At 36.5% G+C, this 24,218-nt stretch overlaps 2 protein-coding genes across 7 annotated transcripts in view; one reads left to right on the top strand and one right to left on the bottom strand.

The window, feature by feature from the left end:
* Positions 1-184: 184 nt before the first annotated feature.
* Positions 185-14,793, bottom strand: LOC120534016 (protein SCO2 homolog, mitochondrial). 5 transcript variants are annotated; one of them, XM_039761231.1, is made up of 3 exons: positions 14,706-14,793; positions 12,987-13,057; positions 185-1,943 (listed from the first exon to the last, which is right to left on the bottom strand). In XM_039761231.1, the coding sequence occupies exon 3, from the start codon at positions 1,940-1,942 to the stop codon at positions 968-970; it is 975 nt and encodes a 324-aa protein (XP_039617165.1). In that variant the 5' UTR covers position 1,943; positions 12,987-13,057; positions 14,706-14,793; the 3' UTR covers positions 185-967. The 5 variants fall into 5 exon arrangements, with proteins under 5 accessions (XP_039617165.1, XP_039617164.1, XP_039617166.1 ...); XM_039761230.1 differs by having other exon boundaries at positions 14,702-14,785; XM_039761232.1 differs by having other exon boundaries at positions 14,691-14,766.
* LOC120534014 (death-associated protein kinase 1-like) overlaps positions 14,334-24,218 on the top strand; it is an 81,872-nt gene continuing 71,987 nt past the window's right edge. The window contains exon 1 of one of the 2 annotated variants that reach the window (XM_039761226.1): positions 14,334-14,354. The gene's annotated coding sequence lies outside the window, so the exon portion shown is untranslated. Of the gene's footprint in view, positions 14,355-14,980; positions 15,047-24,218 lie in introns of those variants that run through there. The other variant, XM_039761225.1, reaches the window with a different exon arrangement.

Genomic DNA, 24,218 nt, shown 5'->3' with positions numbered 1-24,218 from the left:
CCGGTTATCCTTAAAGTTCAAAGACACACTTCTAGGTTTGATACAATGTCACTGATATACAAAGACCTTAAAAACTTAATCTGATACATTTTGGTCAAGGCTAAAGGCTGAACACTTGCATGTTTCGATTAATTGCATTATAGAATGCACAAAAGGTTACTTATAAAAGTTCTACATATTTGCCTTAAATTGGGCCAACTGCTTTTTTTTTTTTTTATAAAGCACTTTGCAGTCGTTGCAGCTATGTAATATTCAAATATCTCTAATTTGTGAATCTGCATTTTTTGGCATATGACAGCAGCAACTCATTAACATCAAAGTATAGTCATTGGTCACTTTATCTTGCTGGTCATGCAAAAACTTAAAATTCTTTTATACTTTACACGATTAGTCAGAGAATGACTTGATTAAGTGGTGCACCAAAATGATGCCACTGGAAGTGGTATATGGGTCTGACTCAGAGGATGTCTGGGACTGTGGAGAGCGAAGAAAAAAATATTGAGAGGTCCTGGAAAACCTGCAAGATGGCTTTTAAACCAGTTATGATAATGATTTCCTTCATTCTCCACAGATTCTAAATGTTTTATTGACTGGCATGCTCCATTTATCAATGGTATGTAACAATAAATTAGTTTTTGCAGTCAACTTTCTTCAATATTCAATAATACTTGCTGTTTTTATTTAATGCTGAACCATAGAAATTAGTCAGGCAGTCTGCTTTAATAGAATGGTTTTGTATAATATATCTACTAGTGTCTTTAAGACCGGGGATGCAGGATTAGTTCCCACTTTATGCTAAATGATGTTATGATAGGTGCTGCCCTCCTGCAACCCTAAATCAGGTGGTCTGAAAATATATGTATAAACTTTTATTTCAGGTAAACAAATAATTCTTTATGCAGTAGTTCAAAAATAATAACACATAAACATATTAAATATATTTCAAAATATACAACACCTTCAGCCTTTAAGAGAATAGTTTAATATAGTTCTGCATGTGTTTTCTGATACTCTCTACAATTTCAACATCTGTTTTGCTTCTGTTGTAATAATCTAGGAAGAGTCCATCTGGGTTAAGAAGGTAAATGATGATGGTGTGATCCACAATATAGTCATTATCATCATCTTTGGGACCAGCACTGTAATACACTCTGTAAGCTTTTCCTACCTTTTTAACCTCCTCTGGTGTACCAGTCAGCCCAAGTAAACGTGGATGAAATTCTTTAACATATTTAGCCATGGATTCAGCATCGTCTCTTTCAGGATCCACTGTAATAAAAATGGGCTGAACTGGTGGTAGGTTCTGATCCTGATCTAAAATATTAACTACATTAGACATTTTCTCAAGTTCATCAGGGCAGATGTCTGGACAGTGGGTAAAACCAAAGTAAATTAAAATCCATTTGCCAAAAAAATCTTTTTTTGTCTTTGGATTTCCTTTATGGTCAGTCAGGTTAAAATTACCCTCTCCAATTGCTGCTTTCTTTAGCTGCTCAATTCTTTGTAGCTGTCTCTTTTTCTCCTTTTCTTCATAAACATACCACCATGAGCCAAGTATGCTGCCTCCAAAAATCAATGTGACAAAAAGACGTGTTCGCAGCTTAATCTGGGGACTAGAGGTTGGTTTATGGGCTTGTTGGGATAGTGTTCTTCTACTAATATGTGAGTAGTTGATACCATTACCATGAGGTATGTTCAGTTGTTTCACAGTGTCTAGAATTCCTTTGCTGCTGTGCTTCACTCCACAATAGTAGGCTACCAAGGATTGAGATTTGCCAGGAGGTCTGGAAGAACCTCTGTTTAAGAAAAAGCCATACTTCCAAAGACTCCTACTGGTTACCATTAACTGTGTCCATGCTGCTTTTATCCTCATAGGATTGTAGATACATGCTGATGAAGATGACATGAAACAGATCAGCCTGCTCGTGTTTGTTAGGTACATTCTATGAAAAGAGGAAACAAAACAAGGTCAAATATTTGTGTTTATTTTTGCATTATGTGACATTTAGATGACAACATTCAAACTCTCACAACATAGTAAGTGTATATAAACAACCCTACACGTTTGTATCCAGTAGAAATGTTTATTAGAGAACTGTATGAGTTATAATCCTACAATAGAAGCAATAATGACTTTTAAAATAAACTAAAAAAGGAAAATACTGAAAAAAATGACATTCAATATGCATGCTGTTTTATTATGCATTTTCTTATGTGTCACCTCAGAAAATGAAAAGTGTTGAAACGGATGAATGAATGCATTGCACAGCCCATAAGAAATACAGGTAAAATTCCGTTACAACGAATATAGAATATATATATGACTCTATAGAAATCTTGTTACTACGAAGTGCATTCAGCAGATACTTTCATTACAACGAAGTGCACAAAAGACCTTGAAATACCTGAATGAATCATCTGCAGAGCAGCTAGTTCTGTGGCCGCAGCTCAGTTGCGCGCAACAATCACCAAACAAACACTGTAAATTTATTTTTCTTTCTTCGAACTTTCCTCGTACTGTTTTTTGCTGTGTTTGTTTTCAGTGATACATTTTGCTTATTGCTCATCAACATTTGAAAAACATCCATTGGAATTTAACTCATTGTCACCCTCCTATAGAAACGGCAGACACAAAAAAACGATAACAGTTCATATTAGAAAAAAAAACTTTACATTTTTGCAGCTCTCGATTGGGGCAAAAAGAAAAAAGACAATGTCAGTGAATTCGTAATTTTGCCATCGACACTGTCAACTTTCTTGAAAGACCGAGCAAAGAAAGAAGAAAAATCTCAGGGTGCAAAAATATGCAAATTATTGCATTTGAAGACGTCGAAAAAAACGTTTTTATGGGGTTCAGTGATGCTCATTCAAGTAACATCCCTATTAATGCGGCACTCATTCAAGAAAATGTGAGGTTTGTAAACTCTCTTGGGACCTCCCACAACTGGACAACACGCCGAAGTGCAATCACCGCATCTGTGGAAGTGTTTATCTGTAGCTGGGGCAACAGCAGGCTCACAGCTCTGCTGCGACTCTTCACCAAAGCAAACAGAAAAGATCTCGATGGGTAAGGTAGGGAACAGAATTCTTTGGCCAGTAACCTGGTCACGACCCTGCCTGACTGCTGTGTCTGTGTATAGCAGAGTGGCAGATCACGCAACAATAAATAACGGTGCTGTCCCTGTTTCAAGCTGAATAAAGCTGGTTTTGATAAAGTACTGAGACTCAGCCTCGTGTTTTGGGGTGCAAGACAGGGACTTATAGCGCAACCACAATCTTTTAGGATTTGCTACTGTGGCGCTTCACTGCTGCGCTGTGAGCCTGCTGTTGCCCTGCTCCGGTAACAGACAAACAATCATCCACAGACGCAGAAATCGTACTTTGGGACGCACTTCAGCATCTTGTTTCCAGTGGAGGGGATCCCAAAAGAGTTCAGAAACCTCACAATATGAAGAAGAAGAAAAGGATGATTCGGTTTCTGATTGATAACTGTGCTGCCCACAACATGCGTCCGCATTTAGTTAATGTTCGGGTTTAATTCCTTCTACCCAATTGCAAGGCAGTACTTCAGCCATTGGATTTGGGTATCATTCGCACTGTGAAAGTGTATTATCGCAAGGAAATGCTGAGAACAATTCTCATCAGCAGAACTTAGCAATTGAAATGATTGCAAATGCATGGACGCAAGTTAAAGAAAGCACTATAATAACAAATACAAAATCTCATTACAATTAAATTTTCATTACAACAAAATATTTTTTAGGTCCCTGGCAGTTCATTGTAATGGAATTTTACCTGTATAATTAATGTCTCATTATTGGCAGAGACTGTCCCTGATCCATTCCAAGTGGTCACTATTTGACCCTTCCTAAAGATGTCACATTTAGACTTGAATTTTTTTTAACAAATACATACAGGCTCTAGCATACTATGACCCAGTACTGGGATAAGGTGGTGAGGAACATTGATAGATCATTTCTCTCCAAAGTCTCAGAAAGGTTATTAGTCATGAAATCCACAACCATGAGGAAAATTACTGAAATGGTTTTAACTTGTTTTCATTAGATTGTAATATCTTTAGATGACAGAAATGTATGTATTGTGAATTAAGTGCAGCTTTTTACGGTATGTAACCTAAACATGCTACTATACAGGCCCAATATTTATGTTGCCCCAGACAACATGATTAGGTGGTTTACTTTGTATTTACAAAAATCTTTTTCATTATTCATAAAGTCTGACATTACTTGTGACGCTGAGGTGATAATTCATTGTCATGCTGTTTCTCAACACTGTGTCCCACCTTAAACAGTAATAATTTCATCCAGCCTGCCAATATTAGAGATGTTCCATTTTCTCTAGATTTTATATATATATATATATATATATATATATATATATATATATATATATATATATACTGCATATATATTATTGATTTTTGTTGATTACATTACAATGAGAAAGTTACAGGCTAGTCTAACATGCATGCACAATCAGATCAACTACCCTTTCTTCTCCTCTCCTAGTCTACAGGACATCCATTTCCCTTTGTTATGAAGGGTAGGTTGAAAGTATTCTATTTGAGATAACTTACACAATTGCATAATATTGTCTGTAAATATACCGTTTTATATAGATAAACCTTTATACAATATTATACACTGCAGAATCTTAGCTAGTACTGGATAAACATCTGAAATATTAGCAGTTGCAATTGAGTATTTAAGACAAGTGGTAGATAAAACAACAGATAAGAACAAGATAAGAATTACAACAATCCATGAACAATTGAAACATAGGACTCGGAGAGACAGGTAAGTGAAAACATTGCTCACAATTAGGATGCTGACCCAGTATATTCTTAAGTTTTGGACTAATTTAGACCAAGCTTCACACAAGTTGATAAAAAGTAAAATATATCACAGATAAATGGGTCACAGAATTGATTAAGAAATGAAATTTGCTCCAATGATCGTCCTTGAAACCTCATTCCCTTCATCCCCTAATCTGATGTTTGTCCACAGTTCACCAAGAGGGAAAACCAGGATTCTTGGATGATCATCCACGATTCTCCAAGGGGTAACCTGTCACCATTCTGCCAGTGGTCTAAAATTCTTCAATGGGGGCATAACACCAACCACATTGTAATTGTTAAATATTGTGTATATTAAAAGAATGGGGAAATATGATTGACTTGTAAGGGAGAAATTGAAGTAGGCATGTGCTAGTCAGTTATTCAAATAACCCAAAACAAAGTACAGAGGGCAGACAGTTATACCTGGAAGTATAAATTACTGTTGCCATCAATTTTTTCATTTAAAGAAAACATTTGGAATGCACATTTTAAATTGCTTTCATTTTTTCTTCAGTGTTTTAGGTAGAAGGTAATTTGCTGAGGAGTCTAGATTAAGCTGTCCTGGGTATGATGTTAATCTGCATCCAGCCCTGCATTTAGGCCCTCCAACCTGCAGGGAAAAACCTGGGGTTTGGTGGCAGAATTGGCACTCCAGCCACGATTAAAAACCTCACACTTCCATCTGAACTAGTAGTTCTACTCTTTTAATGATAGTGCCTGGGTGTGGTGACATGTTGCATGTTGATTAGCCTATGCAAGTAAAAAAAAAACTGAGTTGTATGAAGCCTGGATCCATGGGATTTCTATTTTATTAAAAAAAAAACCTTTGTGTGACGGTTATTTTCTTTACGATCTTACAAGTAAAACATTTAATTTCCTAAATATGTTACCTATGTTATTCCATTTCACACTGCATTGCTGATTTCTGACTGGTGTTCAAGGCTTTATCTTCCATATTTAAACAGGCTAGGATATTATTTTCCATGTTCAAAGTTACTGCAATTGCATTCTTCTTGTTTGTAAAGCTAAGTAGTTGAAGTCTTTTATTTTTATAATCAACTTTGTAGTTATTCCTGTTTAACTCTGTTGCCCTTGTAGTTTACTATTTATTTCTGGGTGAAATGCAAGAGACTATTTGTTCCTTCAGCTATACTTAAGTGTTTTTCAGAGTGTTTCAGCCATTACATCCAGACATTTGTCAGGTTCAATAAAATGTCCCTTTCTACACAAAAGACTTAAATAAAATATTAATCTGCACAAAGCAATGGACTAATTAACCAATCGCACCACTAAATTAATGGTGCTTGAAATAATAAGTTATACAATAAGCATGGGCAGAAACAAAGTCATATATTTGCAGCATCACAGACTTAATTTTCTTCAGGCCAAACCAAGATCATATGTGAAAAATATATCACTCATCTCCTTCCCTTGATCCTTTAAAAGAATTTGGCTTGAGAAAATAAACAGGATCAACAAGAAAGAGGAGTAGGAAGCGCCTTGTTGCCAAAAAAAAAAACCACCTTGATTTGCCACATGACACAAGTCCACCTTGCTGGTGCTCTCATCTTACTTAAGGAAAACACCTCCTTTTAGCAAGAGATGCACTTCTCCTGCTGCTACAAATCTGGCCTGAAGAGGACCGAAGAGAAGCCAGCTTTACGAGTGAGTGATGATGTATGTAGCTGCTTTGACAAAAAGCAGATATTTCAAACAACCAGCTGCAGTTTATTTTTCATCACCCCTCCCACAAGTAACAAGAAAGTCCAGCCATTAAGTACAAATTGCGGTACTTAGTTGCATATTAGCATGGTCAAATATTTGTGAACTCTTGGGCCCTACTGTATTTATTAAAGTGTACAGTGCTTTGAGTTTGTCAATGGACTGTGAGCTCTACAAAAGGAACTGAACAGACTTTTTTCACATGCTAAATGGCTGACATTCAATTTAAGTAACATCACTCCACTAGAGGTGTTATTAATGCCGTCATGCAATTGCTAGCCTAGCCGATATGCCACACAAACGTGTCCTGTACCTGTTAAGCTGTATAATCACAGGCCTCCCTACTTTGCTACAAGCTACAGTATGTTTTCCCTATGAATGTTCCAGTGTCTCAAAATTTGCTGTCCCCACACATTCTCGAGCATGTTGAATAGAAGAAGTGGGAGGGTAAGGTGGTTTGTCCACTGGAAAATCTAAAGCATGTCAAAGGGGAGTGGGTGTTTAAGGGGTCTGTCCCACACTGAGTCTTACAGAGCACCTCACTGCCTTGGTACAAGCAGTAGTTACCATTTGAATTCTCTGCTGTAGGGGTTCTTAAAACTTTTTAATCTGAGGGCTCAAATAAGAAAATCGATATGACACTAGGACCCAAGAAGAGGATTTATTTCCAAAATGACAGTGGAGTCATTAGGAGAAGTTTCCATTCAGGCATGTTTCTCACATGAATATGACTTAAAAAGAAAAGTGGGAAACAAATGCACTGTTAAAACAATATTAACTATATCTATCCAAACCTGCTTATCCAGAGCAGGGTTGTGAGGCGGCGGGTGCCAATCCTGGCTAAATATGGCACAAGACTGGAACAATTCCTGAGCAGGGTGCCAGTCCATCACAGAGTGAACAAACTCAAGACACACTCAAACACTGACTAAAGCCAGTTTAGGATTGCCAGTCCCACTAACCTGTGTGTGGTTGAACCGTGGGAGGACACCAGAGCACCTGGACTATACCGCACATACAAAACAAGGAACACATGGGTCTTAAAACCTAAAACAATTACATTCAAAACAGGGAATAGCTTCCTAAGGTATATCACTGCCAGTGGAAGTGCTTAGTGTAAGATTTAGTAAAGCTGAACGAAATTTAGCAATAGGGTGCAACACGAAGATATGAAAGGTCACATAACTTAGTCACATGATATATGGTGCTGAATAAGGAAGTAGTTCAAAAATGTATTAAATCGATGCAGTTTATTTACCTTAAATAATATCATTAACAATACATTTTTCTAAATGAATATACCCCACGTTCCATTCAACAGTTCCATTAAGTGAGAAAAAAAAAAAAAATAAAGAATCATTCCAAAAAAAAAATGTAAGCACTATTTGTATTTTATACAGGTGGTGGAATAACTCTTGCTTAAGATTTCAGTCCAGTTTGTAATGTTTCATTCTACTGACTCACATGTGCTGAATGTCTACTGCTTATCTCAACCTTTTCATATTTTTTAGTCTTACAGTTGATGAGAAAGAATTCTTCCTTGCCAAGGCACATCAAACTTAATGTAAATGTTCTTTCCGCCTCTATCAACAGATTTGGGTCCAATATATGCCATAACAGCGAACATGCCATGAGCCACAGAGGAGTTATTCATTGCCACTGAAACTGCATTTTGTGTAGAACACTGGCACGGCATACTCTTACCCAATTCATTCACCCTTCATAGCACCCTGAAAATAGTCACATCTTTCCTCCACCCCTATTATTTTCATTCTGACATTTTTATCTTAGCACTGCAGTCCCTTTACGTTACAAGCGCATCTGTCATTTCCTCCTTTCTCTCCATCTTCTAAATGTCTTTGCTTTCTGTCTTCTGAGACTGACCTTTTAATAGGTTGGAAAATGAGAGGTGAGGATATCATTTTATATTATCATGCCATAGAAGCAAAAGAGCTTTGTGATGCGTCAATGGTGTTGTTACACATATTCCCGCAACACAAAAGTACACTTTTACTGCACAACAATGTGGCGACAAATCACAAACATTTGCAATCCATAGTTAAACACAACTGTAGTGCATTGAAAGGGGCAGGGAAGGGTTAGTCCCCCATGGAGTCTACAGCCCATCAGAGAGCGGATGAAATAAGAGCTGAGCACCAAGTCCGTCAAAACTACTGTTTACTTACAGTACCGATATTCCCAAAATGCTGGTACTGTGCCATCTTGAAAACTCACATGGATAAGTAAAAATAATCAATAAATTGGCAACACTTCAGTGCATTTATTACTCATGTTCTTTTATGTTACAAGGCCTTAAGAAATGCTTTTTCTGGCCTTAATTATGCTCTTAAAGCATCAGTAAATTGGTTAATCACCATAGTGGAATGTGGCATATGAACTTCCTTGGCATTAACCCCAAGCATGACTTGAGTTAGGAATTCAATGTAATTACGGTTAAAGCAATTGGATGTACACCCAGCACTCTGGGTTTGAATAGTAAGAGACAGAAGGACTAACCACTGCATGGATCTGCTTTCATCTACCTTAAGCTAATCTTTAAAACTAGGGATTTATAGCACACATCACAGAGGCCCAGACATACCAAGGGGTTTCATAACAAATAAAAAACCCAATATAATAAAAAGAAACAACAAAAAAGAAAACAAACAAAAACAGCAAATCTTAATAAATGTGGTGGTGAAAAAATGAACCAATGTTGATCAATTATTGTAGCACCAATAAATTGCTTTGCCAGTTTCACATTTCCACTTTCAAATTCATATTTGAAATTCACAGATTTAGAGAAATTAGAATTAGAATTAGAACAATCTAGACGAGAACAGGCCATTCAGCCCAACAAAGCTCGCCAGTCCTATCCACTTTTTCCTCCAAGAAAACATAGAGTCGAGTTTTGAAAGTCCCTAACGTCTTACTGTCTACCACACTACTTGGTAGCTTATTCCAAGTGTCCATCGTTCTTTGTGTAAAGAAAAACTTCCTAATGTTTGTGCGAAATTTACCCTTAACAAGTTTCCAACAGTCTCCCCATGTTCTTGATGAACTCATTTTAAAATACAAGTCTCGATCCAATGTACTAATTCCCTTCATAATTTTAAACACTTCAATCATGTCACCTCTTAATCTTCTTTTGCTTAAACTGTAAAGGCTCAGCTCTTTTAATCTTTCCTCATAATTCAACCCCTGTAGCCCAGGAATCAGCCTAGTCGCTCTTCTCTGGACCTTTTCTAGTGCTGATATGTCCTTTTTGTAGCCTGGAGACCAAAACTGCACACAGTACTCAAGATGAGGCCTCACCAGTGCATTATAAAGGTTGAGCATAACCTCCTTGGACTTGTACTCCACAGATCGTGCTATATAACCTAACATTCTGTTAGCCTTCTTAATGGCTTCTGAAAACTGTTTGGAAGTTGATAGCTTGGAGTCCACTATGACTCCTAAATCCTTCTCATAAGGTGTACTCTCGACTTTCCGACCGCCCATTGTGTATTCAAACCTAATATTTTTACTTCCTATATGTAATACTTTACATTTACTGACATTAAATTTCATCTGCCACAAATCTGCCCAAGCCTGTATGCTATCCAAGTCCTTCTGTAATGATATAACGGATTCCAAATTATCTGCTAATCCACCTATCTTGGTATCATCTGCAAACTTAACCAGCTTGTTACTTATATTCCTATCTAAATCATTTATATATATTAAAAATAGCAGCGGCCCTAGCACTGACCCCTGTGGAACAACACTCTTAACATTGGCCAGTTCTGATGAGGTTCCTCACACCATCACCCTCTGCTTCCTGTGTCTGAGCCAATTCTGCACCCATCTAAAAACATCAACCTGAACTCCCACTTCTTTTAACCTGATGCCCAACCTCTCATGTGGCACCTTATCAAATGCTTTCTGAAAGTCCAGATAAATAATATCATAAGCTCCACTTTGATCGTATCCTTTTGTTGCCTCCTCATAGAATTCCAACATGTTAGTAAAACACGACCTCCCTCTTCTGAACCCATGCTGACTGTTCAGAATAACTCCTGTCCTTGTCATGTGTTGCTCAATCTTATCCTTAATAATTCCTTCCATTAATTTTCCTGTGATGCTTGTTAAGCTTACTGGCCTATAGTTGCTTGGATCTGCCCTCTCACCCTTTTTATATAATGGGATGATATTTGACATTTTCCAGTCCTTTGGAATCTCTCCAGTGCACAGTGACTTCCTAAAAATATGTGTCAAGGGTTTATATAACTGCTAACTATATAAAATAATGGCAAATAGAAAGTCAGGTCCAGCTGTGATCAACAATTAAAATCTAAGTAAGAAACTTGTTACAAAGAAAACCTGCAGCCAAAAAGTCCTCTATGTACTGATCTACGTACTGCTGTTTAGCAGATGAAGGCCAGAATGGTGTGAAAAACAACAGATCTGTATGACTTGCTTGAAATAATTTAATGTAGTAGAGCAAGTCAATAATTATGCACACTTTTGTGATAATTTTCTTTGCTTTGGATGTACATCTTTCCCTGCACACATGTGGAAGCATGGTGTATCTGTGGTCACAGAGGCAAAGTTTTGACCTTGATCAGTAAGTTTATTTTGTTGTTTTCTTGAGGTAAACATGGCTTCTCCATTCTCTACTTGCAACAAAGAAGAGCAGGAAGCAGTGATCTGCCTTTTATGGGGTGAAGGAGTACCAGGGGCCAAAATCCTTACATGCCTTTCAGCACAACATGGAGACACTGTTTTACCACTGTAGAGTGTTTATGAATGGATTGAGCAGTTTAAAAATTGTCATACAAGTGTTAAGCAGACAGAAAGTGTGGGACGCCATTCCACGTCCACTACAAACAACATTACTAGGCAAGTTTGTACCATAATTTTGACAAACCAACAAGGATTTCATCTTTGGTGCAAACAGAGAGTGAAACGGCCATGTTTACTCCTAAAAAACAACAAGAGAAACTAACCAAAGAAACTTTACCACTGTGACCATAGACACGCCATGTTTCCACATATGTGTGGATAAAGCTGTACAGCCAACCCAATAAAAATTATCACAGAAGTGCACATAACTATTGATTTACCCTTGCATATGTACATTGCTTGCAATATTTCCAAATATTAAATTTCCTGGTACAGCTTATTCCTAGGATGCCAGAAACATTCTGAAATTGACTACAAACTGCCATAAAGTGTATTTCCATAAAAAAAGCTGTAAGTAATTTGGTTTGGTAATTATTTGCCTACAAATCAAACTATGCGCTAGAAGTTTAGAATTACCCCAAATACTGCTAATTTCACAAACTAAGAATCTGATAAAATCTGATGGAAGCTCTTTAAACACTAAGAAAGTAAACAAAAAAATGAAGAACTTTTCACACAGAATCCAAACATCACTGATGAGCATGAGACTGCCCGTCAGCTCTATTCATGGTATACAGTCTTTACATAGAACGCTGGGTTCAAAACAGTGAAGTGTCTCTTCAACAGACATAAGAATATTTAAAATTAGTGGAAACAATTCCCTCTTTCATACTCAGCTAGTTAGCTTAGTAGCTACATGTTCCAAATTCCAAATATGTTAGTCATATGCTCAATTCATAATTGTTTTATAAATGTCTATGCTGGCAGTAAACATGAGAAAGAACAGTGAAAATGAGTAATACTTAGAAAAGTATAAGAGAAGTGAGCACCAAGCAAATTACTTAATTATGCAACTCAATAAGTGACAGTTCAGCTAGACAATGACTTAAAATTAAACCTACCACACAATAAAGAATGCAGAAAGTAAGAGTCTGAGTACTTTCTGAACCCCCTATATATATATATATATATATATATATATATATATATATATATGCATTTTGCTTGTGTGTGTATATTAATATTATGTTCTGTGTTTATTTTGCACTTCTTTCTTTTCCACACTATATTTGTAAAGATTTCATAGTGTGTTAGGTTCATAAGTAAAAATTCACTTAATAAGAATAAATAAAACTGGAAGAAATTATATAGAAAATAAATCTGATACAATCCATAAATTCAGTAGAACTGCAAGAAATTATTATGGATAAAAAAAAAGAAAAAAGCAGTTTATTACCAGCCTTATTAGATTTTTAATTGTATGTATAATATCATCGCTAGACAGTAATACTACTAGTAATAATTAATTTTATCCATAATAACTTGCTTCTCCTGCGGTGGGCTGGCACCCTGCCCGAGGTTTGTTTCCTGCCTTGTGCCCTGTGTTGGCTGGGATTGGCTCCAGCAGACCCCCGTGACCCCATAGTTAGGATATAGCAGGTTGGATAATGGATGGAACTTGCCTCTCTGGCACCACATCATTGCAAACATCTCAGCTTGCTTTACAGTTCAACTGACTCACCTCTTATTTAAGTCTGGTCTGTTCTTCTTTGTGACCAATACTGTTGGGACAGGCTTTGACGCCTAACAACCCTGTAATGGAAAGGACTGTTTAATATGGATGCTAAATATGTTGTTATTGTAGACCAAGGATGGGCAAAGTTGTTCCTGCGGGTTTTTGTTCCAATCCAATTGCTTAATAAGAAGCACTTATTGCTCAAGTAACACTTCTGCTTCATTTTCGTTGTCTTGCTCATTAAGAATGGTCTCAGTTTTTAATTGTTCCTTATTAGCAGTTCTTCATTTACTTGTGTGTATTTATTGTGCACTATTTGGTTTATTTAAATACTTGAAATGAAAGTGAAGGAAAAAAAAAACGAGAAGGACTGAGACTTACTCATCCGGTTTTAGATTTCAAATCATTTGGATGATATCCTTAGAAAGGAAAACAATATCTAGGATATGAGAATGACCTGACATGGCAGAGTTAAAGTAGTAACAAGCCATGAAATTAAATTATTGGCAACAATTGATTTCTAATTAAGCAATTCGGTTGGAACAAAAACCTGCAGTCACTGTGGCCCTCCAGGATTGACTTTGCCCATCCCTGTAGACAAAGATCCACCTGCAAATATCTTATACAATGTACATCTAAAGTATCATAAAATAACTTGATTGTAACTGCATCCCTATATTAGCACAAATAGGCTATAGGCATAAGCCTATTGGAAGGTAGAAATCAACACCTGAAAATAAGCACCAGTCTATCACACAAACATCCATGCAATTCAGTCACCAATTCACTAATAAACTTAATCTGAAGTCAATGGAAACTGTAGTAAAAAAAACTGACAAGAGATTTAAGCCACGTGTCCTGGTCTCTCCTCTTCACTAATATATGTATACTTATTTTAAGTCATTTAATCACGTTCTTCTCGATAGTAAGTGTAAAATACAAGTGGAATTGGTTAATTTGTTAAATTCTATTCTTTTGCCTGATTGATACTGTACTAGAATTTTTTTTTCTTTTGCATTGAATTTTGCAACGGCACATTGTAATGACTAAATAAGCCAACGGTATTATCTGAATGCCTGCATCCTTGCTTGTATCCTTTATGAAGTCATACTAAATGAGTTCGATAAGATAAACTTGTACACATTCAACATGGTTTAATGTCGGCCCTGCTCCGTCCTTCAGAGATTCTGGGAAACAAATCCATAATTAACTTATAAAGTAATTATTTATTCGGCGCTCTGAGCCCGGACTCAATGAACAGAGCAACCGATAAAGAAAGCATATCGATTTACACAGAAAAAGAAGGATACACTGCAAAGGTGGACTGGCTCCCAATTCGGCGCTGCATCCGCCTGGTGCAGTTAACCGGGTAAGGTGAGAGCAGATCAAATCAATTAGCAGTATTAGAAATATACTGTGATGTAACGTGCAGACTGATACGCACTTTCGTGTTCAAACTAAATGTTAAATATAGATGACTGAAGCATGCCGTTCAACCTAAAACCAAAGTAAATTGGACACGATTCACAAGGTTACCACAATGAATACGTTTTCGCAATACATGCTTGAACCGAAAAGACTGCATATGACACCGACTCTGCATTTCAGTACAGAAAGAACACGCGTAAATATTTCCCATATTATTATCATCAGTAGCAAATCATTGCCTTGTGTTTACAGTTATATGAAAATACAAGGGAGTAACATAACCAGAAACAAACCAACTTCTTTCTTTGACCTCAGGAACACCTGCAATACTTCCTTCACACGAGTCTGCGTACGGAGCAAGTAAAATTATGCAGCTTCTGTTACGGCTGATTCGACACAAATGAATTAAGTGTTCAACTTGAGTTAAATTAATGAAAAATAATTTGCATGCATGTTTTGATCCATAACCGAGTATAGACTCTTCGGTTTGTAGGGTAAAACACCGCATTCAGTAAATGTACTTTTTCTCCTCACAGTAATCTGCGGCAGACTACAGTTCCCAATGTACATTTTTCTGGAATGTGTAACCCGAATATAAAATAATACTAAGAAGTGCATGTGAGCTGACTCGAAAAAAGGTAAACGCTTTCAGTGAATATAGTACACAAATCATCTTGTGCTTTAAAGAAATATTGATAGCATGGTATTTAAGTCTGTAATTGTAATTGTTCCTATAACTGCTTCGGGTGTCATTAGCAGCCGCACGCGTACTTAAGTATTAGTTGAGTTTTAGAAACTGACAGTTTTTTTTCGGTAAAGCCTTGTGATATAGTGTTATATCAGAGTTAGTAGGGTATGCGATTATTATAAATACAGCGGAACCCCGCGTTTACTTTAAAAATAAAGTCTGCAACAAGAGAAACAGACACACAGAAATGTATTAAGAGACAAGTTTTCCTTCTCTGTAACAAAAGTACATGCATTGGATAAATAACCAAGTAGTCTAATAGACAGTAGTAGTTTATAGACCTTCAAATATGGAATCTGTGTGAACAGCTATTTGGGCAGAATGGCCTGTGCTCGTCAAAATTGTTCTAACGTTGAGATTTGTTACAGTATATGCGCACTGTTAACGTGTTTTTTCATTTAATAGTTTCGGCGAAGGCAGCGGAAGCGCATTAAGGTGGAATTGTTTGTGATCTCTTCGTACCGGAGTGCATTTGCCGAATTACTGTACTCCTTTTGATTTTATCCAGAAACAGATTATGATTCTCGGTAATGCGTACATTTATTTAGTCATTTGTTCTTCCGTCTGCTCTCGCATAGCACTGTTGAACCGATATAGAGAGACGAAGAGAGCGCCGCCTTAAGTCGAAATTCTGAGTTTGTGTATTTATTATTTTCGTCTTCCATGAGTTTCGGTTTCCGCGGTGTTACCTTAGGGCTCAGTGTTATACAATACAATACAATTTATTTTTGTATAGCCCAAAATCACACAAGGAGTGCCGCAATGGGCTTTAACAGGCCCTGCCTCTTGGCAGCCCCCCAGCCTTGACTAAATAAGAAGAAGACAAGGAACAACTCCCAAAAAAAACCCAGTAGGGAAAAAATGGAAGAAACCTCGGTAAAGGCAAAACTAACTTATCTTAACTAGGTTTGGCATGCATACAGATTTCCATTACACAAACACACACACATTATATACTATATATATATATATATATATATATATATATATATATATATATATATAACACCATTATCCAACCCGCTATATCCTAACTACAGGGTCAATGGGGTGTGATGGAGCCAATCCCAGCCAACACAGGGCGCAAGGCAGGAAACAAACCCCGGTCAGGGCTCACACACACACCAAGCACACACTAAGGACAATTTAGAATCGCCAATGCACCTAACCTGGATGTCTTTGGAGTATGGGAGGAAACCGGAGTACCCGGAGGAAACCCACGCAGACACGGGAGAATATATATATATATATATATATATATATATATATATATATATATATATATATATATATATATATATACAGTATATATATATATATATATATATAGATAGATAGATAGATAGATAGATATAAATTTTATCGATTGCTGTTTAAAACGTTTGCTATTTGCTATTTCCCTGTTTTAATGAAAACTATAAATGGTTATTTCTTGGTAAAATAGCCTACTGGCACGCTGTATTTCTTATTCTTGGAAGAAATCAACTTTCACAGGTTATGTTTTGGAATATGAAAAACTGAATGCATAAACTTTAAATTTTATTTGAAGATATTCAGCTGTTGATTAAATGTTTTTTTCTATCTCTTATCTGATGTCTTCACTACTTTAAAATGGGAAGGGAGTTTATTTTGATAGCAGGGGTTATAACTTGTATAAAACATGGACAATTTGAAGGTAGACTTTGATCAAATTGCGTTCAAAAAGTTTCAGTAGTAATTTCTTCTTATTTGTGTCATCATCATTCATTCGTACTGATGTGGCTATCCTGTGGAAATACATTTTTCTGTCATCTACCTGTGAAAACTGAATTTTAAAAAATGTCCAACGTGTATTTAAAAGCTAGATAGTGTTCAATAGCACCTTGTTACCACTTTCGCTGTCTCGGAAAGGAAAATAATTTCATCGTCTGCCGCTATGCTATGGAAATCCATTTTCCCTTTTATTAGATGCATAATTAAAACTAGATATTTAAAACGGATCAAAATATATTGAAAAACTTGCAGACAGAGTTCTGTAGCGCCTTCTTTACATTATGGACTTTGCCATCATTTTGAATCTGGAAGAAAATTCGTTTCTACAAATGGGGCTAATCGATGGAAATCTCCGTCCCGTGTCTTCTATTTGAACAATGGAAAGAAAATTGAAGGAATCCAGCTGTCCGGCATGTGCTTAGGTGCTATTCTGTAGTACTTCCTTGCCCCAGTTATGATGTTCCGGATGTTTTTGTTTTTCTCACCAGCATTTTGACTAGACATGCAGAATCTCATTTATAGTGTTAATGGTTTATGTTTGTCATAATTTAATTAAAATTGCTGTTTTACACTGTGTTCACATATTGTATGTAAACAACGTATAACTTAATTCTTTCTAACATTGCATTATAGTTTTAAATTTATACACATACTCTGAGCCTATGCTCAGTGAAGAGTGCTATAAAAAAATGATAAAATTGAATTGAATTGGATTTGGTTTGTCAAAGAAGCACTTTATAATATATGAAATATTACAGTTTGAAAGAGTGCATATGTTGATGTATACATATGAAAGTAAAATGTAATGCTCAGGCACAAGAAGTTAAATATTCAAAGTATTACAGGCCACATGCAGCAACATTTCTAAATTAAACTGAGATATAAATATGTGCAAATTTGCATCTAATAGAAAAAGTTCAAAATGTGTGTGTGTTTTATTTGTATATACTGTATATATGTATGTACAGGTATGACTGGTATGCAAATCCACACTGTTGGACCAGTCTCTACCAGAATTTGCACAGCTCCCTCATTTGATCAGGGGAAGACCACAGACTATATTGCGACCCTTTTTTTACCTAATATATCAATATTTTGGGGTCAGAACTGTAGCTATGCTAACATTAATTACCTGCGCTATATTCTGCGAGGGGAGGTTATGCAAATGAGTGGCGACTTGACGGGCCACGCGAACAGCACCACTGATAATATAGTGTGGACAGAGGGTGAGGCGGGACACGAAAAAGGAAGGAACATCACGTTTGTTGTGGAAAGCGAGTTATCATATGGAAGGAGAAAAATCAGTAAAACCCAAGAAATACATGCAAAGCAAAACAAGCTTTAAGGCTTGAGTGCGGGTGGTAGAAGCTGTGGCAGTAATATTTGGTATATATATATATATATATATTTGGGAGTAGCTTCAGTGACAGACTTTTGTCACTGTCCTGTTCCACTGACAGACTAAAGAGATCGTTCCTCCCCCACACTATGCGACTCTTCAATTCCACCCGGGGGACTAAATGCGAACATTAATTTTATTTTAATTCTTTTCATTTTTATTACTATTTAATTTAATATTGTTTCTTTGTATCAGTATACTTCTGCTGGATTATGTGAATTTCCCCTTGGGATTAATAAAGTATCTATCTATCTATCTATCTATCTATCTATCTATCTATCTATCTAATAATACCTCTTGAGCGCAGACATTTTTACTGACATAGACATTTTATTGACACTCTTAACATAGTATAAACACTCACTGTACTTCGCAAATGTGCCCCCTGTCTTTAGCAGCAGTTCCACCATGCTTCACGCTACTAGCACACATCACTAACATTACCACAGGCAAATGAAAAAGTGCTTTTGCACCGCAAGCAATATGCATTTTACTGTTTTCTTTATCTGCCTGTATGCCTGTTTGCAAAAAAACAATGCCGGACTTTCTGTGGTGGATCGTCAATACCTTTGTTTATATGTCTCAATGCACTCTAATAAACCGATTTGTTATAAGCACATGTACGTACTGTATATCTTGGCCGTTCGTGGGTTGTTCAGATATTTAATAGACAGGTTCATGCAAAAGAAATAACCGTCTACGTCCGTGCATTATATGGAGACTGATTTTGCAGTGTCGCTGTCTTTAATGGTGTATTTTTTACGGAATGCATTTAGGGAATTTTAGACAGCCTTCAGTTTTATATATTTTGTGGAGTGGCAGTATATTTACAGATGGTTGGTAACTACCGCCATCGCCGCCCTCCGAAGTGGTCTGTATTTACATGCTCGTATGCTTACTTCGAACGAGAGTGTCGCCCCCAATCCCCCACGTCTCCGAAATTCTTTACAAATGTATTAAATAAGCGGAGACCACATACAACAGACGAAAAAACAAACAAGAAAAAAAAAACCTTGAGTAAACGATGTAAACAAATAGAAAAATCACGTATCTAATAATTATGTTTCTAATATACAGTATAAAGCTCAAAATATGTGTGTGTACTGTGTACTGAGCCTCTCTGCAATGTCGCAAAAACTGGTTTCTAAGCTTATACGACAGTTCCTCGACCTAAAACACACCATTAAATTTGGTGCTACTTATTTTTTGAATTACAGACATCATTTTGACAATAGTCACTAAATAAAATAACATTCGACGGCTGTTGGCACTACAACACCGCCCAAGACTCGATGTGCGTTTTGCGTTCGCTTCCAATTCTTTTGCATCTCGGCACAATAAAAAGGAACATCCAGCTTAAAAATGCATGTGAACTCTTTTCCTTGTATTTTGTTATAATTTGACACACTCATTTACAGAAAGAACTCTTTTCCTCCACGACTATTCTCTGATGATGCTTGCGTCTATTTGCGCTCCAAAACTGTCCATTATCCAGGCGATAGCTGTATTATAATAGCCACGTGGCTTCAAGCCTGGCTGTTTCAGCTTGTTGCTTTATTACATTTTACCTTAAGTGCCGCCTGTTTTCATAATGTTATAGTAAAAAATACGTGTTTTATTAAAGTAATTAGCACAATGAATAACTCATTCATTATCGTTTCCACTGTTGTGCTGCAGATCCCTCAGGATGCAGTTTGATGCCAGTCGGAGGAGCCTCCATTGAGGAGCTGGCACGAGTTGACACAAGTGCACCGGCTGGAGATCCCCTTCTCGATCTACACAAGGGGCCCCCAAATGTGTATGAGACAGGGTGTGCCAGTAAAAGTTTAGTATGTTATCTTCATATGTAGTAATCTTTATTAATGATGTAAACTTTTTAGAACACTTTGATATTGTTCAATTGGAAAAGAATCTGATCGGCACCAATGATAATTAACTAAAATGAGGCGCAGAAACAAGAGGACAAACCACAAGGTCAGTAGGGAAGTCGTATGCTCAGGCTATCACATTATATAATTTGTAACTATATACTTAATCAGATATCGTGGGAAATTTAGTAGACAACACTGAAACAAGAGGAGTAGAAGGAAAGACATGGCCAATATTAAAAGTGGGGAAACGGTTGGAAATTAAAGTTTAATGTGGACAAGTACAAAGTATTAGAAGACATTTTATAATATAGATAGATAGATAGGCCTAATATATAATAAAAAAATGAACTCACTCACCAACAGAAGCACTATTTCCCATTTTCTTAGAAGCTGAAATTTGGCAGTATAGGCATCTGCGAAGAAAGGATATGTCGATACATCTATATAATGGGTAACCACCCAAAAGAAAAGTTAAATACCCCAAAATCTTAAAAATGTATTGACAGATTTGACTTAAATTTGGTGACATAGAAAAAATGAAAATTAGCCGACAGGTGTTTGTTTCTTGATATTCATTGCTAATAAAGCTTTATGCGAGTGGGCAGCGTGATCTTTTTTTTCGTTTCGGCAGTGATCATGCAGAGAAATGGGGTATGTAATTCCGGCAGACAAATGCCGCAGGCAGAGCAGCACCATCGAACAAGCTGTAGCTTTAATCGGGGAGACGTGTTGTTGGCGGCGAGTGAAAAAGGGCAGTTGCGGTGCAGAGGAAAAGAGATGAGGTGGCGAGCTGCATGGCAAATGAGATGTGAAGTGGACAAAGAAAGGTTATGCGAAACTCAGAGTAGACAAGGTTGGCAAGTGGCCTCCTTTGGTAAACGTGGTACTCCCAGTATCAGGTATTTTCTGTTCATCACAATACGACATAAAATATATTCAAACTAATACCAGAATGGATTGTTGAGAACTGTTATATACATAAACTTCAATGAACGGGGTCTTACGGAGGGCGGATTGGTGGTACTAAAATACATGCAATATAGTTGATAGGCGGGGTGGCCCATTCGAGGTTTGCTCCGGTTCGCAAAGCGCGGAGTACTGCAGCTTACCAGCCCATTTCAAACCCTATGTACAACACAAGCTGAGAGCAACGACATGCCTTGTTCAATCAAAACGCTTGCACATCTATATAAAGGACTCCACACGGACAGAACATAGAAGAGGTTTTAAGGTCGTACTGTATTGGTATTTAACTTCTTAATATTAATTATTATTGAAAAGAGGTTTGAACTTATTTATGTGTCAAGAAAAATAAGACACATTAAAAAGAAAAAAAACCTGATACCTGGTTTTTAATAACCAAAAACGTCAAGACGATTGCAAATATATAATAAAAATATAATACATTTTGTGGCTCTTTTCTGAATAATAGTAAAAGAGAACAGTGAGAATTCCGTTTAAACACAATGAACGATTTGTGAACTGCAGATTTACAGGGTGTGAAAGGTATATTTTCGCCGAAGAATGTTTGAATTAAAGTATAACCTGCTCACTGGCAATATGTGTGTGTTCTGATTGGGAAATAGTTTCTCCTAATCTCATTATCTTGTGATATTGAAAGGACAAATGTTTTGCTAATAATAGAATAAAGCTGACTAAACAGCAAAAATGAAATATGACACTGTTGTTAATTGTATCAAGTGTACTAAACTCACTGGGTACATTTTCACCAAAATCTTTTTGATGTTTGCAGAACTGCAGCTGAAAAAATAATCGCCATTTGAAACTGATTAAAGTATGTAAATGTAGGGGAAATATTGGCAATTTATTCTTCTTTTACATTTTTGTCAAACTGAGAATCTTTTTGTGGAATTGTGTCATCTTTATACACAAATTGCATATAGGGTTATTTCTATATGTCTATATTTTGTTTCAAGTTGCAACTACAGCTACTTGAAAGAGTCAGAATAATGTAATACAATAAATATCATGTCCCAAAAATGTTGCAGCTGTACTTGAAAACAAAGATAATATTTGGGGTATATGTGTGAATGAAAAAACAATAGTGAGTCATCCAAATAAAGGACTCACTTCACCATGTGCAAGAAGGTATGATGAACACAGCTGTTAAGACAAAGTATGGTGCTATATTTTTGGTGTTTTAAACTGGTTTATACTATTGTATGAGTAGTTGCACTAATCTTTGTTGTAGTCTTATTACATTTTTGTGTTATTTTTAAGGATATCATAAAAAAAACAACAACAACAAACAGAAAAAACATGGATAGCATGCCTTTTGCAGCATTTCCACCTTTTCCCTTGGATTCAGGTTCATTATTAAGTTCAAATAGCTTTTGTGTAGAATTAAGTAGTCTTATTATATCTGTATGAGTTTCCTTTGAGTCCTCCTTATCCCTACCATTTTTTACACCATGTTGACTGGTCGTTTTGTCATTCTGAATTTCCCCAATTGTGAATGTAGTTAGCTATAAATGCATATGCAAGTAATGCAGGGCTAAGTATTACTAAAATCAAGAAAAAAATACAAATAGGTTATTTTCTTAGCATAAAATATTGAAAGTGCCAGGTAGGGGAAAGACATAATGTGTCCCCTACAAAAATAAAAAAGTAAAAATGAATCAGTTTTATTCATCTAGCTGTAGATATAACGTACTGGGAAATAGATTTCTGCTGCTTAGCCACGGCTATGTTTAAAGCGACATGGGTTGCAAGTGCAGAAAAAGTATTATAGAACACTGGCTATAAGGTTTTTATATACATATAAGACAATTTTATTTATTTTGCAAGCAGATAGGGGAAACTGTATTCATTATTATTGCCATTTTACTCTGTTTACGTTGAATTTTACGTGTTTCTATGTTGATGAGATTTAGTTAATACATTTAAGTGCAGGGTGTCCCAAAAGTCACTATACATTTTTAATAAATTCCTAAAAATTACACAAGAAACTGAGTTTAATAATATTTCTAGCATCAACAAAGGAGTCGTTGCAGTTTTACTTGCTAGGCTTGCCATCACATTCTAACACCTTGACGACTAGTTGTATACCTCCACATGAGCACCTCCATTTTCAACAACTTTTAGCCACCTTCGGACGCAAGCCTCTCCGACATTTTTAGCATCTCTTCCCCAACCTTGCTGCAGGCCATGCGGATTCTTTCCTCAAGCTGTGACAGGTTACGGGGGTTAGTGGCACACACCTTGCTTTTGATATAGCCCCACAAAAAAAGTCACAAGGTGTAAGGTCAGGGGAGCGCGGAGCCCATTCGAGGGAACCCCTTTGACCGATCCATCGGTCAGGAAACTTGATGTTCAGGAAATCTATGACTAACCTAGCAAAGTGGAGAGGGGCTCCGTCTTGTTGAAAAAAGACGTTAGAAGTTGTGGCACAGCAAACTCCTGCAGCATCTCCAGGCAATTTTCCCCTGCAACGGTGGTGGTAATAAGAAAAATGGAAGTGTATAGTGACTTTTGGTACATCTTATATTTCTAATATAAAATGTGTGTTAAACTTGGCCAACAGTATACTGAATACTTTTTAAAAATTATTTTGTGTCTTTTTTATCCCTTTTTCCAACCATCAATATCAGCTTTCAAAAAAAGAGCATCTTGTGAAAATGAAGATAACATGTAATACACTTGCAAGCACTTGGACATTACTATTTTTTTTATTTTTTTCTCCAGCCGTCTGGAGTTTTTTTTTGTTTTTTCTGTCCCCCCTGGCCATTGAACCTTACTCTTATTCGATGTTAATGTTGATTTATTTTGTTTTATAATTGTGTCTTTCATTTTTCTATTCTTTAATATGTAAAGCACTTTGAGCTACTGTTTGTATGAAAATGTGCTATATAAATAAATGTTGTTGTTGTAGTAGCATGGAGCATGCATTAAGTCAAAAGGAGAAATACTACAAAAAGACATGCAAACATGATGAGATCCTAGTCAACCATGCATTAATACACCAGTGCTAAATCAAAAGTGGCACCAAATTCAATGGAAACTTGTATTTTCGTAACAGT

Source organism: Polypterus senegalus, chromosome 8 (assembly GCF_016835505.1).
Source record: "Polypterus senegalus isolate Bchr_013 chromosome 8, ASM1683550v1, whole genome shotgun sequence".
Classification (NCBI taxonomy): domain Eukaryota; kingdom Metazoa; phylum Chordata; class Cladistia; order Polypteriformes; family Polypteridae; genus Polypterus; species Polypterus senegalus.
Note: the sequence above shows the minus strand (reverse complement) of the source record. Positions and strands in the feature narration are given on the sequence as shown.